The sequence below is a fragment of the Tenebrio molitor genome, chromosome 2 (assembly GCF_963966145.1).
Source record: "Tenebrio molitor chromosome 2, icTenMoli1.1, whole genome shotgun sequence".
Classification (NCBI taxonomy): Eukaryota; Metazoa; Arthropoda; class Insecta; order Coleoptera; family Tenebrionidae; genus Tenebrio; species Tenebrio molitor.
In genome coordinates this window covers 2,004,221-2,021,382 of record NC_091047.1, presented here as the reverse complement: position 1 = coordinate 2,021,382, position 17,162 = coordinate 2,004,221, and the positions used below count along the sequence as shown (strand labels likewise).

The 17,162-nt window shown below is 38.3% G+C and overlaps 1 protein-coding gene across 3 annotated transcripts in view; it reads right to left on the bottom strand.

Annotated features, from left to right (window-relative positions):
- The window catches only part of Nox (NADPH oxidase), a 73,888-nt gene extending 61,513 nt beyond the window's left edge, over positions 1 to 12,375 (bottom strand). The window contains exon 1 of one of the 3 annotated variants that reach the window (XR_011156742.1): positions 11,580 to 12,375. Coding sequence is in view for 2 of the 3 variants with exons in the window: in XM_069037771.1 (XP_068893872.1) it covers positions 11,580 to 11,867 (288 nt within the window). In the remaining variant the exon portion in view is untranslated. The remainder of the gene's footprint in view (positions 1 to 11,579) is intronic. The other 2 variants (XM_069037771.1, XM_069037772.1) reach the window with 2 other exon arrangements.
- Positions 12,376 to 17,162: the final 4,787 nt, after the last annotated feature.

Sequence of the window (17,162 nt, the reverse complement as noted above, 5' to 3'; positions counted from 1 at the left end):
CTTTTTCAACTATGGTAGACACAAAACTTGACAACACAAATTTCTCTTTAATGCCCTAATAAGAATTAATTAATTAATAGATAGCATCGGACCCAAAAGGGACCTTTGCGAACTCCTTCCGTTTTGCACTTCTTCCAGATTCAGAACGAACTGTTTTTTTCTCCATGCGTTTAGTGGAACAAACAAACAAAAGCAATCTCGAAATACTTTAGTAAACTGTTACACGAAGACGGCAGCTGCCGGGACAGACAGCTTTTGTTCTTCGCCTCCTCATCCATCTGTCATTCGTCTATTCCAGTAGTCCTAGTTAGTGTTATTTACAAGCCATCGACCGAATCGGCATTGTCAATAAGTACAAAACCGTTCGCGTCTTTGGAACGAAACCGCAATCAGAGACCACTTACGGCCACCAAAGGAACGACCACGGCAAAAAGAGAACAACAACCACAATGACTTTCTTCAAATAATAAGGTTAATTACAGCCTTTCTGGTGTGACCATATGTGGCGTCGACTAGAAGCAGACGTATTACCACAATAACTAACATCCAGCGATTTTTGCAATTAATCAAATAATTGACAGCCCGACACGGTACGGCACAGCAAAGTAATTACGACGGTTATTGGAAGCGCTGCAACATCTTACAACACACATTATCTTGCGGCGTTGCCTCCTCAATGCAACATAAATCAAGAGGAGAGCCCAGCGTGCGGCGGCACCGCAGACAAATATCAATGGAAGTGGCCTTTCTTCTGCCAGCCATGCAAATCGATGCGATATTAAGAGGAAAAAATGAGATGGGACGGTCTGTACGTGACGATTGAGACGTGACTTTGCTCTCTTTAATGGCTTCATTACCGACCTTGTGGTGGAAAGGGCGGTTTAGGGCGATCAGCGGTCGACTTCTTACGGTACTCCTCGGTTGGGTAATTATTTGCTCTGCGGTGTTATAACACCGCGATCTTCTGACGATACAACTGGTCGCACTAATGGGAACGGCAGTCGCTTATTTGCAAACAGCGTTCGGTTGGTCTTGTTGGTATTTGAATGTATAAGTACGGGTAATGATGGGGTGCCTCAAGGCTGCAAGTTGCGCCTCCGTTATTAAGTCCACTCGCTTTTCCCAAACAGATTGACAGGGGGCGCATGTTTAAATTGCGCCAAATGAGTGCTGATTTGGGGGGCTGGCACGACGTGTCAAAATGCTGCTCCCAGCGAATTGCTCGAGACTGAGACGTGTTCCAAAGAAGAAGAAAAATCTGTCAACGACTGGTTTGTGCAGTTTCCTTTTTGATTTCTTTTTTCTTCTAGTTTGGATTTTTTGCACCTTTTTCTGTCACTTCTCCTTTCTTTCTTTGTTTATATTTTCTTTTACAAATCTTCCTTATTACTACTTTACTATGTTCACCACAAAATATGTCTAATTTCAAGAGTATAGTATTTTTATTTATTTCTCTACTATAGTCGGTGCGGCGACTCAATGAGTAATAAACTGACGTGATTTTCAGGGGATGGTTTCCTATTGGTTAAAGCATGGTGCAGCTTAATGCACGCAGCCCAAATTTCCATCCATTCTTAAAGTAGTAAGATTTAAATTTTCAGACGTCGCTAGGATCTGTCACGTGACTATACTCCACTGGTTTGCCGCACCAACTATAGTAGTAAATTGTAGTAGAAATTATTATCTGCTGAAATATCTAGGACCTTCAGTAGACTTTTGCCGATTTCACTTTCACAAATGTATTTTCAACATAAAAAAATATTAATCTAGATTAAAAAAAAGTTATTGTTATTTAAATCTTATCAAAATCTTTTCACGAAAAATGTCACCTAATAGTCGAACACTTTGAAAACACTGAATCGCCAAATTCCCTGAATGTATCGAATTCTCAACAAAAAACATGAACTTTTTTCTCCTCAACCTTACTTGAGATTAAATCTTTATTACATCAGGCCGAAAAATTTTAATAACTTATCTTCGTAGAGAAATCAAACTCCCAGCAACGTTTTCTTCATAAACATCTCGAATTTTTTTACAAGAAAAAAAATCATCTAGGTGTAACCTTGAATAAATTTTCTTGTAACCAAACTGACACGATCTCATAAATTAAAATCATCTGATCTTGAGAAAAAAATATGTATTTCCATTTTTAATTGTAAAAAAAAATTCACCGCTACTAATCAAGTATTAGAGTGCCATGCCGGTTTGATCTATTTGCATTAATTTCACAAAGTTTTAAAGAAATCAAAAAAAAAAAAATAGAATTTTAAAATCCCGATTTGTATCGGATGTTCAATAAGTTTATCATCAAAGTTTGCGTTGAAAAGTCGATTGTGAACACACCACTCGTCACTCGTCAAAACCAAAACAGCGCAAAAAGTGAGGTTAAATTTAAACAGGTGATCCGTGGTGCGATCACAATCGACTTTTCTACGCCTACTTTGAGGATAAATTTAAATGAACACCCGATATTTTCTCCTAAACTATTTTTCGTGCAGACAAATATTTTTTCCAAGTTTTCTGCAAATCTTCCCCAACCAGAAACCATTTAGCCTTGTTAATTTTTTTCGTAACGCAATCGTACCACTTTCTATTTAACAATTAAATAAAAAATCGCACTATCAAAGCGCAAAAATGTGTCGCCGTAGAAAGTTGTGTCCAGTGCGTATTAACGAGTTTTTCAAATAGTCAGTGAGTGAATTTTTTAATAGATTTGGATTGAAGCAAAGTAAATTTGAATAAAACGGTTTCGGACGTATGAATGGTAGAAAGCGTTGACCTGACAAATTTCGACTGGAGCCGCCTCCCTAGATGATTGATTTTCTAAATAACGTATAGTGTTGTGTCAATATGTGATGACACGCTTCAACAAACAAAAGTGTTGTCTTTGTAAACAATCGCCAGAATAACAGTCTAATAAATTCGTGTGTTAAATGTACAACAGTTCCAGTTGTTGAGCGAACAAAGCTGTCCCATTGTTTCGAGTTTGAGGCGAGGACTAGAAAGTTACAAATCGAACCAGCTCGATTCTAAATCAGCGATCGGACATTTTTCACACAGATCTACAACTATGTACACGCCAATTAATTTAATTATCTGCCATCAGCATCATGACGCGAGAGTAAAGGGAGCCGGAGAAGGTCAAGAAGAGTTAATTATTACATAATTGATATCTTGACGTTTTAACAAATAAGGTTATAATTGCAAAACGCTGGTATCGCCGTCTGCATCTGCACGATCTCTGCCGCGCGTAAAAATCCCTCTGACGGATTCACCAGATGCATATCGTTAATGACAGATCAAATTCGAGAGCGCGGTCAAGTTGGCCGACGGATGTGCCCACGTGACATCTCCATTAATCGCGGGCGCGCCACGCCGCGTCCAATCAGCGAGGTCGCGGTCAAATCACAAATCCGTCGAGTCGGTGACCAATCTAAATTTGTGACTTTACGGGTGACACCGCGAGTAGGTGGCGCTGGCGAGATTGTTATCGGTAAGTGTAGCAGCTCGATAAAAATAGCGATTTAAGGGGAAACAATCCTGGAAAATCGGACGTCGTGCGTATCAACAGCATCGAAAATACTTCGGTTTATTTAAACTGGAGGTTGAGTTTACGGAGATATAAATCGGAGCGATTTATGCGAGCGGTGTTTTCAGGTGCGCAGGACCGAGGGTGGAGGCTGCAATTAGGTGCATGCAAAACGATGCAGACGTGAAGGGCGTGCACGGTTGGCGATTGTAATTTGCTTGTTAAGATGTCAGGAACGGATGATGGAGATGTCGGTGGTGATTTGACGTGATGGACTTCGAGGACGAGGGTTTGGCATTAAATTATCAATTAAGGTGGCGGCGGAAGTTTTGCCAAAGAGACGTCAATGCCGCCGGTCGGAGTGGATCTTGACGGAAGGGTTCTGCCGATGGCAAAGAATTACTTCCAAAGCTTCAAGAGGAGTCTTTAGACCGAATCTCTACTCAATCCCGAAATCCGAGAGTGCCAACTTAGGACATCTCTTAGAAAGCACTAAACCTATTGCTACACGCAAGATATACAGGGTGTTCTTGAAAGTTGTACAGATATTTTAACCACGAGCTACTGGCTTCATGTAGAACTCGGAAAAAATATCTAAAAAATTAAATGACATTTATTCTTTGTGCTACATTTTTTTTAAATTGCTTTTAGTCTTCTACGTTGTCAAACAACTCGTAGGTAAAATTGCGGCACATTTTATAAATACACCCTGTATATCATATTTTATAAAACGTATACCAATGCGGTTTCCTTGTTTTAAAGCATATTTCCTATAGGTTACTTCGCATTGGCGCACATTTTATAAAACATGATATACAGGGTGTATTTTTAAAATGTGCCGAAATTTTACTTACGAGGTTGTTTGACAACGTAGAAAACTAAAAGCAATTTTAAAAAATTGTAAGTTCTACAGGAAGCCAGTAGCTCGCGGTTAAAATATCTGTATAACTTTCAATAACAAAATTCCTGCATTTTTCTTTCTATCCCCCACCCCTTTCTTTTTCCATCCTGTCCCTTCCATATCTCTTTCATCCATCCTATCTCTCTTCCGTCTTCATTCAGTATTTCTCCCCGTTCCTTCCTCTCCCTTTCTTTCATTTCTAAATCTCGCCATCATTTTTCTTTCTCTTGCACTCTCTCTCCCCAGGTACTCCCGAATTTCCTCTGTCATACACGTATCATACTCCCTGTTGCATCTGGATTCTTTGATTCTTTCCCTTCTTTCTTGCTTGTCTGTATCTTTGTCACTTTAACTCAGCTCTTAATCTTTCCACTTCTTCACTGGCATACCCGTTTCTCTGGTAGTACATATTTCTCTCTCTCCTTTTTCTTCATATTCTTTTTCTTTTCACACAAGATATATTGCGCGTTCAAATGAAATCCTGGGCTGAGTACCTAGCCGTTGGAAAAATTAAACCGTTTAGAACAGTGTAAAGTTTGAATTTCCCGCCGTTTGACACGAATGACATTTGTTTATGTTTAATCGGGACATAATTGAACATGTTTGTTTTCAGCAAAAAGTGCCGTAAGATATCTGCTTCGAGAATAGGAATCGTTAAGTTATTCTATTTTTAATGTAAAACATTGCAAAGAAAGAAAAAAAGGGAAGATTTTTTTGGCTCTAAATTTTAGGTTAGCTGTCAACAATTAATCTACGCTTTAAAAAAGCACAACAATTGACGGTTTCCAACGTCCTCCCAGCCCGCGCGATGTTAACCCCTTCCACAAGCATCTCTTAAAGCTTTTTATTTGTAAACTTTTCAAAATATTTATTCATATTTTAAATGGATCAAATTCTAATTAAAGTGCGTTTAATTCCTTTTTCATAAAATGTTATTTCTGCTTTTGTTAACTGACATTGTACACTATGCATGACTATGAAACTATTCCTTTTAATTCTTTTTCTTTTACGATTAAACCCGTCTGTCTTATTTTTGTTATTGTCTTCTTTACCAGATCTTCTTTATTGTTATTTTATGATATCATAAAATATGTTAGTTAACGCCACGCCACGTGGGCAACATCGTTCCCCTCACCATTTTTTTTTTAATTTTCGTCTTTACAGAAGTAAAGTCGGGAAAAACAACTTTAATTTTTTTTTATTTATTTAATTCTTTAGGTATTAACGCAAATCACATTTTTACTTTATACCCTAATTCATGGTGCGATTAAAAAAAAAATGAGTAATTTATCTTTTGTCAAAATTCGATGCTGAATACTCAAACTTTTTTTAATGAACTTTCAAAATATTAATTCGCAGCTTAACGAAACAAAATTCTAATCGAAAGTTCTTTAATTTCTTCTCTATAAATACAGGGTTATGATAAAGTAACGCACAAAATTCATAAAACACAGTATTAATTGTTGAAAAAATGCAAAAACACGTCAAACAGTTTTTTTAATTCTGCGACTTTTAACGTATACAGAAAAAAATTTGGGTCAAATTTGTCAAAGTTATGACGTCATTAATAGTTTTTCCAAATGGAAAGCTACGATTCCGATTAGATTAATTGATAGAGCTTATTTTTCTGGATTATAAAAATCTAGTTTAAGTAGGGATTACATAAAAAAAACTAACAAAATAAACTTGATTTTAATAATAATTAATAAATAAATTAAACAATATTTTAAAGCAAGAATTTACTCTAAAAACTGTTTGACGTGTTTTTGCATTTTTTTCAAAAATTAATACCTACTGTATGTTTTCTGAATTTTGTGCGTTACTTTATCATAACCCTGTATATTGCTTCTGACATAACATTTTATGCATGACTCTGAACTTCTTTTTGATTCATTTTCCTTCACGGTGTGATCCAATTACAAAGTTGTTATATCTTCAAAGGTCTATTCTTCTTGCCATTTTTTTAACAACTGTGAACATTTTTTTATTATTTATAGTCGAATTTTTTCACCTCACAAGAATCTTCAAACAAACTAGACTAAATCGTGGACCTTGTGAAGAGTATTTTTTGTCATACGTTAGTTTTTCTATTTTTTGCCCCTTCTTCTGTCACTTATCTCTTCTATTGTGGTCCATCTATCTGATTTTTTTTACGTTTTCTTTTGCACATCTTCTTTATTGTTATTCGATATCATTAACTTTGTTGTGTTTAGTACAAAATTATTATTTACAAATAGTTTCAAATTTTTATCTGACAAAATAAAATAGTAGTACCAAGAGTCATTTTAGTCCAGAAGTAAAACTCCTTCTCTCAGATCTTTCCAGTACTGGCTCCAACAATCTGGTACAACCCATCACAACTTCCCAATTTACGACTAGCCCAGCCTCGACAACTTCCCGGTACCACCGGTACCTCTCTAACTTGTTTAGTTTTCAATTTTCGCCATTAAATATTCGATTCTCGCCTAGCAATTAACTAATCGGTTGATTGAAAAACCATAAAAGAATTACCACAAGTGAATCACTTGAGCAAATACCTAGTCGAGTTGTTTGCTCATGAAACAAAAGCAATTACTTTCTCCTGTTAGCGTCAATTTTTTTCCAACACCTTTTTTTAATGTGTTGTTATTTTAATGGAATAATCCCGAACAAGTGTTCGATCAAAATTGATCGTTCCGAATATGTTCCTAATGTAGTCCTCGCACATTAATTAATTAAACGACTAGTCCAAGATCCAATTAGATGAAAGATGAATCTGTTGGGACACGCATCTATTAGGAAACCTGTCAACACGTGAATAACTGTCCCGGAAAAAATCGTTTCGGATTCATTTTGGCCGTTTGATAAATTTTACTAGTCAAGAGAGCATTTCTCTTGGTCAAAATATTGAGACCGACGAGACTAACGGGACAGATGATTTAGGTGCTCAATCACATCTCCAACTCGTATCGTCTCGTGTTTGAGAATAATTACAACAAATTTTGCACGACTAGTCCGAAAAAAAAATTATGCAACAGCGTTGGTCAAAACAATGTTAACGTTGCTTCAAAACTCAGTATTCGATTTATTTATGACTAATTAACAGACTGTTCACATTTTTCTAGGAATATTTTATGTTCACTGACCAACGAATAGCTTGTCAACCTTCACTTGTTATTTTTCAATTTTGAGAGCTACAATTTGTACAAGGTTGCTCAACCTAATGACTAGTCGAAAACCAAATATTATAAGAAAATTATGCAAATCTGGTAAAATTGCTTGTTCTAGGTTGTAATTGCGCGAGGGAACTGGACGCAACACGACGCGATTAGTCACAGTCGATTAGTAATTTTTTTTTGGTTTTGCTTCAATTTTAGGTTTTTGTAATTGTAATTAGTACAAAGTGTGACTAATTGTCGACTAGTAAAATGTGAAATCTGCGGCGGGTAATTGATTAGCGGAGAGATTGACACAGTTGCGAGATTAATTAGTTTACTAATTAGATCGCTAATTAATTTTTGTACTAATTGGAATAAAGATCGAAATAAGTGGAAGTGCTGAGTCAAGGTTCTGGTAGTTGATGCGATGCGTTTCGCGTTTTCCACTTAAACCGGTATAGTCTTTCAACTGTTTTATGACATTCACTTAGCCGTTTGACAAATTCCTAGTCGTAATTAATACATCATCCGACTGGTAGTCGCAAGGCTGGCAGATGAAAAATAAAATGAGTAAACACCCAAGATGTTCCATCGATGGTTGGGTAATTTTTAATCAGAAATGAGCAAATACTTATTTTTGGAGCAGATTAATAGTGCGCCTAGTCGTGACTAGTCACTTAACGAGCGGTCCCGAAGAGCTGAGTGTGAAACTGATCGATTTCAAAACGCACCCGAGGACCTCGAGGAGCACGCGGGGGCGAGGTCGCCGCCGCCACTTGAAATCGCTCTCGTTGATACCGCATTCGGTGCAAATGCGCGACTAATCGTAACGGCGAGAAAGTCGGCGCAAACGTAACCGCAACCGTAGCCGCGTTTGCGCAACGAAACCTGAAAATCTCGAAAACGTTGCGCAACGCTCATTAAATCTTTAATTAATTAAGACGAACAGGACCTTACGTTATTTTTAAAGCGACGCGCCGTTACTCATCCCGATGTCGCGCCAAGCGAAAACCGCGCACCTGCGTCGTTCGCGCCGACTATTTCGGGCGGTTTGTTTTATTGTGAGTAATGGTCACAAATTGCCGCCGATTAATCCCCGCGACCGTGAGAAATGAGATTTTTCGGGAAAAAAAGCGAGTCCGCAGCGGGGTTCGAACCCCGAACCACCGACACATTTAAATTTGAAAAGGACTGGCACTACGCGATATCCTCGTCCTGCGATAAATCACGCGCGGGTCGTCCTTGGCGGCGCATCCGCATACTCTCGAACAATCGAATATTCATGACGCGGTGCATCAACAATCTCCGCGGCACGAGCGGGATTCGACGGATCATCGCGATTTTTCCAGTTTCTAAATCAGCGCGCAGCGAAAACAAACGAACGTCGATGATAATGGTGCGGCGCGATGAGCTGTTGTTGTTAAAAACCGGTAATAATAATAAATCATAGGTGGCCCGATTGAAAACATACAACATCGAATGTTATTAATTCAGGCGAGGATTGTGTCTGATTAGTCGGCGCATAAAAAATCGACACGGAACGTATGTTGTTCGATTATTGGATTATTGTTCGTGTCACTACCGTTTCGGGGCGGCACGTCGCGATTGAGATCTCGAAAATTTTAGGTGCGGATGATATTTGGCGCGATTATTTTTCGACAAGTTCTTCCATGTTCGGAATTCGGTTTATGTCCGCAATAGAAGGACGCGAGTCCGAGCGAGGTGTGGAATTGCACAAGATTAAAAATATAGCACGGGTGGTATTTGGACGATCAAAAAGAAGGTGAAGGTTGCGGAAAATTGTCGCTTCAGCAAAAATTTGCACAATATTTTATCGGTAACGATGGTATTTGGAATGATTATTTTTAGTGGTTCGACGTATCGCGGGTGTGGCAAAAACTTACCGTACAAGACACTACGCAAGACATTTGATATGGTTCGCAAAACTTAAAAAAAAATATTTCCAAACTTGATAATATGTAATAATTAGTTTGATTTTAAAAGACCTCCAACGAATGTCAATTGGTGTTAGATCCGAATACGTGGTTGGACGTTTCGTGTAATATCTACGAGTTTAATTCGAAAACGTCCATTTCGCACAGACCGTCAACTCACTAGCGTAATGTGCGGTTGCACCATCCTGCCGGAATCACACCCCATAATATATTTTGTCATTTTTATATGTATTTACGTTTTGGGGACTAAGTAAAAGTAAACCACAAAACTCTTCTCTCCTAAAAAAAATGTGTTGACATTAATATGTCCAGATTAATTCATTTCTATGCCCAAATGTTCTTAATAAAATTGTTAACTGTTATTTAAATAAATAAAAATTGATGGTCTAGTGTTGGATTTTTATCGTAAGTTTCGTAAATCATGCTTCAGATACTTGCGTGGTTGTCGTGTAGGAATGCGTACCATCCTGTTGAAATATGTAATTATTTATAGCTTGAAGGTGTGAAAATAGGTATTTTCTGTGAGAGTGACGAAACTTGTGAAGAGTATGCTAAATGTTCTAAGAAGATTTTTCTTCTACCGAGATGTCAGGGAACCGTTTTGATTTTTATTTAACAAATATGCAAATATTTGGAAATTTGAAAATTCATCAAATCGGGTTTTTTATTTAACGCGACAGTTCAAAGTTTTTGTTTTATTATTTGAAGAGTAGAAGGATGTAGAAAGACCAAAATATATTTTTTTATTATAAACTGCACAAAAAGGCCCTTTTTGATACATCTTTTTAAAACGGTGGTTGCAAGAATTTTCGGCTTTGTTTTTTCTTGTCACCCAGTCTGTAAATATCTCTGTATCAATCTATCGGGTCTTCAGTTAAATTTCTCCTCAAAGTTGGCGTTGAAGAGTCGATTGTGGACGCACCACAAATTACGGATCACGGATCGGCTGTTGAAACCTAACCTCAGTTTTCACGTTGTTTGTGTTTTTACTGTGCAGATTGGCGAGTGGCGCGTTCACAATCGGCTCTTCAACAACAACTTTGAGGAGAAATTTAAATGAACACCCCGTATATTTTATTCAACGATAAACTACATTAGTTAAAAGTGAATAGTGGTATTTACAAAGATAAAAAAATAATTTTTGACTCTAAACTGGACAAAAAAAAAATATCGTGTTTTTTATTTTTATGACTTTTTTATGTAGGTATATTTCTACTTTAAAACTGATCTTTTTTTCTTGAAATGACACCACGTGTTATTAAAAAAACTGAAATGCCCACCACGAGAATTTCAGTTAATTTTCAAATTAAGAAAAATATATAGGGTGACCTGCTTTTCGAGTGACATGAAGATTTGTTGCACTACGATTCTAAAATTATCTTTCGTCAGCTGCGAAAGCACATTTACAAACATCATGAAAGCTGTTATTCTGCAAGGTAAAATAAAAAGAGAAAAAATAAAAAACCAAAATAAAATTAATGACCTAGTGTTAGTTTTCAGACTTAGATTTCGTGAGTCATGCTCAGATATGTTATCGTGTAGGAATGCGTTCCATCCTGTTGAAATGTATAATTATTTATTTCACGAAGGTGTGAAAATCAATACTTCAAATAAGATCGACACGAAAGTTTATTGTGCCAAGAATTCTAAAAAGCTTTTTTATTTTTGCTAAATTTAAAGTTGATTTTTGGTTTATTTAAATTTCAAATTTGGGTTTAAGAATTTTTTTTAAATTTTTAATTAACATTAAGGACCGTCGATTAATTTGTCCACTTTGTATGAAAAACATGCTTGTTATTACTTAATTACACTGCAACATCGCGGTAGGCGGGCGTTATCATTACTTAATCTGTCAAATTCGGATTAAATGTCAACATTTTTGAAATATCGGGTTCGAAATATGGATAAAGAAAGAAAGAAACAAAAAACATAATAGAACACGGCCATTAACAAACCAGTTAAATAAATTATGGTTTTTATTGAGTGTAGGTCGCATAAAAAACAATGTACGTTTTCTTGGGAAGAGTGGAAAATTTCGGATGTGTCTGGGGCCCTACCTTTCCCTGGAAGAGCCTGCGGAAGGTGTCCCTGGTGTACTTCTGCTCCGCGGAGACGATCTCGGAGCACTGCCTCAGCTGTGCCAGGTGGAGCCTCTCCCTCAGGTTCTCCTCTTCCATGCTGGACATGGGCGCGAACGATCTCCTGCGTTCGGCAAGACGCTCGTCGACGGCCGCCTTCCCGCTCTGAACTGAGCCGTCACCGGCCGTCCCGACGCCACCTGGACGCGTCCCATCATCGCCTTTCGCCTCCTTTTCCGGAATGGGGGGACCACCCGAACCAACCATTTTCACTGACACGCATCAAAAAAACAACACAAACACACCGACGCCGCACAAATCAACAGCACAATTCGACAAGAAATCGACTGACACGAAGAAGCTAGACCCGGTCTATGCCACGAGATGGTTCTTCTACTCTTAATCGGCGGTGAACTGGCAGACATCGCAGCGGGCCGCTCTCGGGGCCGCTCACTTGGCCCAAGATGGGGTGGGAAGCGGCGACGTGGGTTCTCTCTCGGCGGCGGCTCCTCGGTGGTGGTTTCAAGGTCCGAATAGAGCGGCCGCTGCTTCGCCCTTGTCAAAACGAAAGTTGACATGTGTCATGTGATCGCAGCTCTTCACCTCGTTTCGGCGACAATGTGTGGTGGTGACGTCACGGATGGTCGGCTGGAATTTGACAAGAGCGCGGCGGCGGTGAAGACTTTCCGGTTGCGCCGCCGGAAAATGACAGTTTCATGCTGATGGGAAGGTTCCACCGAGACTTGATCGCATTCCGCATAGTTGTGAAAGTAAAAACGGTTCGCGTTCACCAATTCTTGAGGGAAAAGAAAATGGCGCACGAGTCCCAATTAAACTCTTCGATGTCATCGCCAAGGAAATATGTTTTGACAATTTTATTCGATTCTAACTTTTGGTGTTTCGTTTGACGAAAAACTATCAAGTTTGCTCGACATTAGTCTACGTTGTTACTGTACATCAGATTTTTTTTTTTGCTTGAAACGGTTGAAAAAACCATGTACAGAGCAAAAAACACTTGTAATTATTTCGAATTAGTGTCCAAATGGATTATTACCTAAATATACAGAGTGTCGATGAAACCAAGTAAAGACGCAACTGTTTTTAAAATCTAACCAAAAATAATGTTATGTAGATATGACATGTGACTCAAAAAACAGAGCGAACAATATTTTTGGAGTAAATCAAAAAAAGAATTAAAATCTGATCTGTTCTGACCTGCTTTAGACACATTTTCACCTTGAAACTAATAATTTTCTGCATAAATAAATACATTAATGTTTACTTTTTTTTGTCATCTGGTATGTAATTATCTCGTTGCAACTTCGAATAACGCTTTCAGAATTTTTCGAATCGCGTCTTGAGGTCGTCGATCTACCACAGATTTCTTATGGAAATTATTTACTCGGTTACGACGTTAACTGTCAGATTCAAAAATCAGTCTGACGATAACGATAACAGTGTAAAAAAAAAAAAGAAAACATTTTTGGCTCTAAGTTTTAGGTTAGCTGTCAAGATGCTCCAATTAATCTACGCTGTAAAAAAGCACAACAATTGACGGTTTCCAACGCCTTCCAGGATTTCATTTGAACGCGCGATAAGAATACACAGGGTGTAGGCGTTGAAGAGTCGATTGTGAACGCACCACGGATTACGGATCAGCTTTTTAAATCTAACCTCACTTTTTGCGTTGTTTGTGTTTTTACTCTGCAGACTGACGAGTGGTGCGTTCACAATCGATTCTTCAACGCCAACTTTGAGGATTAATTAAATGAACGCAGGGTTTGGTAATCTTTGCAATAATATTTCCAAGCTCACAATTCACAGTTCAAGTTACGACGTACTATTTTTTGGTTAAACTTCCTCCAAAAAAATAACCTTTCGTTTTCTAACATTTATTATTATTTTGTTTTAAGATTGATCCTTTTGTCTTCATTCCTCATCGAAATTGCAGAATTGCAATGTATTTTTTGTCACCCGGTATATTATAATCAAATTAAGATCTTAGAACAGTTGATTAAAAATGAACCAACTTAGAATTGCTAATAAATTAGTTATTGCAACAATACAAAAATATACTGGGTGGCCCATTTACGGCAAAACGTTTCTTTTCATCTTGCAAATTTTACTAGTCCATTGTATACAGTGTGTGCATCTTAAAAGCAAAAAAAAAAACATCCAAATTAAGAAAATAATTAAAACATCAAAATAAAAAATTACTGATAAAAAAGAGTTAAAAACTGTTTCTTGTTGCCGTTAACATATTGGATATAACTTCATCAGCTGTCAAACATTGACGTCGAACGTCATTTATAAATTTCTTTGTAAAATGTAGTTAGAATAAAATGATGATTAAGTGAGGTTATGGATATGAAGGAAATGTCAGAGCATGTCAACCAAAACCACGGCCTCCTTGACCACAAAGTTTTCTGAACATTTATGATTGCGTAGTTATAGTAGATTTCATCTTTCTTAACAAACAGTCATTTTCAACTACGAATAATTGTCACCAGGTATATAAATTATTGACAATTAAAAAATGTTGCATGAATTTTGGTCAGAATTATTCACTTATATTTTTCCAATACATACAAATATATAGAAAATATACAGGGTGTGTCATGTACATTTCGTTTTTAATTCTCCAAATTTTTATTTCAAACAAAAACCAAAAAGAACGGAATTTCCGACTCGTACAGTTGGTTGCAAAAAAACGGGAAATGAAAATTCTTCTAATGTTAATTTGGTTTTGTCCATTTGTCAATTAATTGTCTCCTTGACAACACCTATCAAATAATTTTTTAAATGTCATTGAATTTTGACCATAATTCTAACCTATCTTTCGTAAGAAGGTTTCACACTATGGAAAAATTGTAAAAATGTGTCAATGTTATTCTGACAGTTCTGTTTTTTTTTTGCAACCAACTGTATGTACTCTGTGCGCAGCTCAAAATTAAAAATTTTGAGAAATCAAACTACTCAGCTGGAACGAAATCTCGCCAAGTAGATTCGAGACGACTCGAACGAACAACTCAAGCGAAAATGTCCTTTTATGACCGTGATTTTGGGCCGACGCAATTTGGTTGTTGCCCAACAACAAGAATAGCTCGTCGGATAAATTGTTCGACGCCGAATTTTTCGTTAGAAATAGCACGACCCCCATTCCCATTGGAACACAGTCATTTGTTTAATCGACGTCACGAACGCAAACAGATGACTGTATTTTGAAAAAACAAACGGCCCGCCACGTAAATCACCGTAGTAAACACATTTGTCCTTAAGTTACGAATTTAGAGGTGTTCTGGGCGCATACCGCGCTTGGGAAAGTCAAACAAAACGTTTCGATTATGCGTCTACACATCGAAACAGGTTAATCCGATTCTTCACCGTAATTTATTGTAATTTTATTCGGACTTGGAAAAAATCAAAGGAGGAGTACCAGAGCTGTTCGACAATAGTACGATGTGACATTTATGGCGTGTTTGTCTCGGATGGCATTTTACACCTTTTTAAACGCCACAAACGACTCGTAGTAAGCACGCCTCGAGCCGATTATTTCACGCTATTTTTGCGTCACCGTGTATCACCGTTGTTGCAAAAACTCGCTCGGACATTTAATAGAGTTGAGTTTTTCGCCGGATCGAATTAACTTTTTGCGGTTGTGCCGCACGCAAGCAATTCCAGTGACAGTCGCTCCAGCCAAATCGAAAATAATATCGCTGGGGCACGGCGGATTCGGAATTGGTTTTTTGCGGTTGTGCCGCGGCCATTATCCGATCGGCTAATGTCACTGCTGTGAGCCAATAACTGCGTGTTACCGTTTTTTAAGTGGTTCAAGGTGATCAGAAGGGATGTGGTAATGGACGTGATCGATCCGTTCTAAAACCAGTAGCGCTTTGACGTGTCGCCTGGCCGGTGTGGGCGCTTTTCTCCACTCTTCTTCGCCGTCTCAAGGCGCTTTTTCGGACAGCACGCGCCGCTCCTTTTTAACTCCCTTCTCAATTAACGTTCGATTTTTATAATTAGAAACGGATGAATTATGCGATAATTTTAATTGCTGCACTCCTTAGTCCTTATCTCGGACCGGTCGGCTGTTTTTTTTGCCTTCACAACGAATTTGTCCGCCGCCGGGCCCAATTCATCACGCACAATCGCCGCCTCCGAAATCTACACGCAACACATAATACCCGCGTGTATAACTGGTTGCCTACCCGAACCGTCACCTGTCAAATCAAATTCTTTCCACGACAAGAACAAACAACACCAGTCTGGACTCCTGAAGCTTCCTGAGCATTTTTCACCGGCAAAAACTCGAAGCGGTGCGTTTTTGACATGTCGGCGAAGAACTCGAGACCCATTAATAGCTGTACTCGAACGTTAGAATGCCAATAGGTGCAATTACGAGCGACATGAAGAGCAAGTTTTTCCGTTTCGTACAATCCGAAGCTCAATAAACGTATTGAAAGTTACAAATGAGACGGCCGGTCTTGATTTACGACGGCGGCGGCAGAATGTCGATGAAGTCTTCAGATCGCGGAGCGTCAACGTCGCCCTCAAGACCGAAGATTTTGCGTTAGTCGTCTCGCCTTAATTCCCCAATCTGGACGGTTTTATTTCGTCGCAGCGTAATTAATGCAGTTATGGCGACTTTAATGTTGGCCGCAACATCTTTACGATTCATTCGGGGCGTAATTGGATGCGAGGAATGCGCGGCGGAAATTCAATCCCGGTGCCGAATAAATTACAGGGGTTTGCACGACTGGTTGCCTATCCCAGCGGTTCTCCGGTCGTTAATTGATCGTGATTAGTCACTGATTCATTTCGAAATTTTAGTCTAAATTAATAAAATTTTATTTGCCGGCGCATAAATTTCGTTTTTATTTCGGTTAGCTGCTGTTGCTGACAGGAAAACAAACTGTCCATGGTTTAATGTCGACCAAAATATTATATAAACTGATAAAGGAAACAAAAAATCATTATAAAAATCAAATTGCCATTTTATGGCCGCAGTAAAGCATAGATTAAAAATGTGAACAAAAAATGCGGTTTTGGTTGCTTGCAATTCGTTACACAATCAGACTGTGACGTAGCGATACTGACAGGACGACTGTAAAAGTTGAGGCGCTGCTGTTTTGACAAACCTAAAGTCCCTAGATATATCTAGGGACTTTAGACAATCCAAGGGATGTATTGAGTGAGTTTTGTGTACACGGTAGGTTGATCACCATCACATGACCCCATAGAGACAACTCCAGCAATTTAATCTCTCCTATTGGTACTACTATAAACCATTCCGTACTGTCGATGCTGCTATAACTCGTGATTTCGGTACCACAGAACTTATTTTGAGTCAACTTCACATTTTTTACTGCACTCGTCGGAAGTTAAACCCAGTACCTGGAAGCAACATTGAAGAAATTGTGAAAACTGGTCAAAATCAAGTACTGTATCGTTTCTCGGTACTGTTTATTTTGTTGCTGAAAACACCCCAACCGGTTTTTACTAGTCCAGGAGCGAGTTTAGTCTTGTGTACTACTAACATAACAGACTGACGAAATCTGTAAA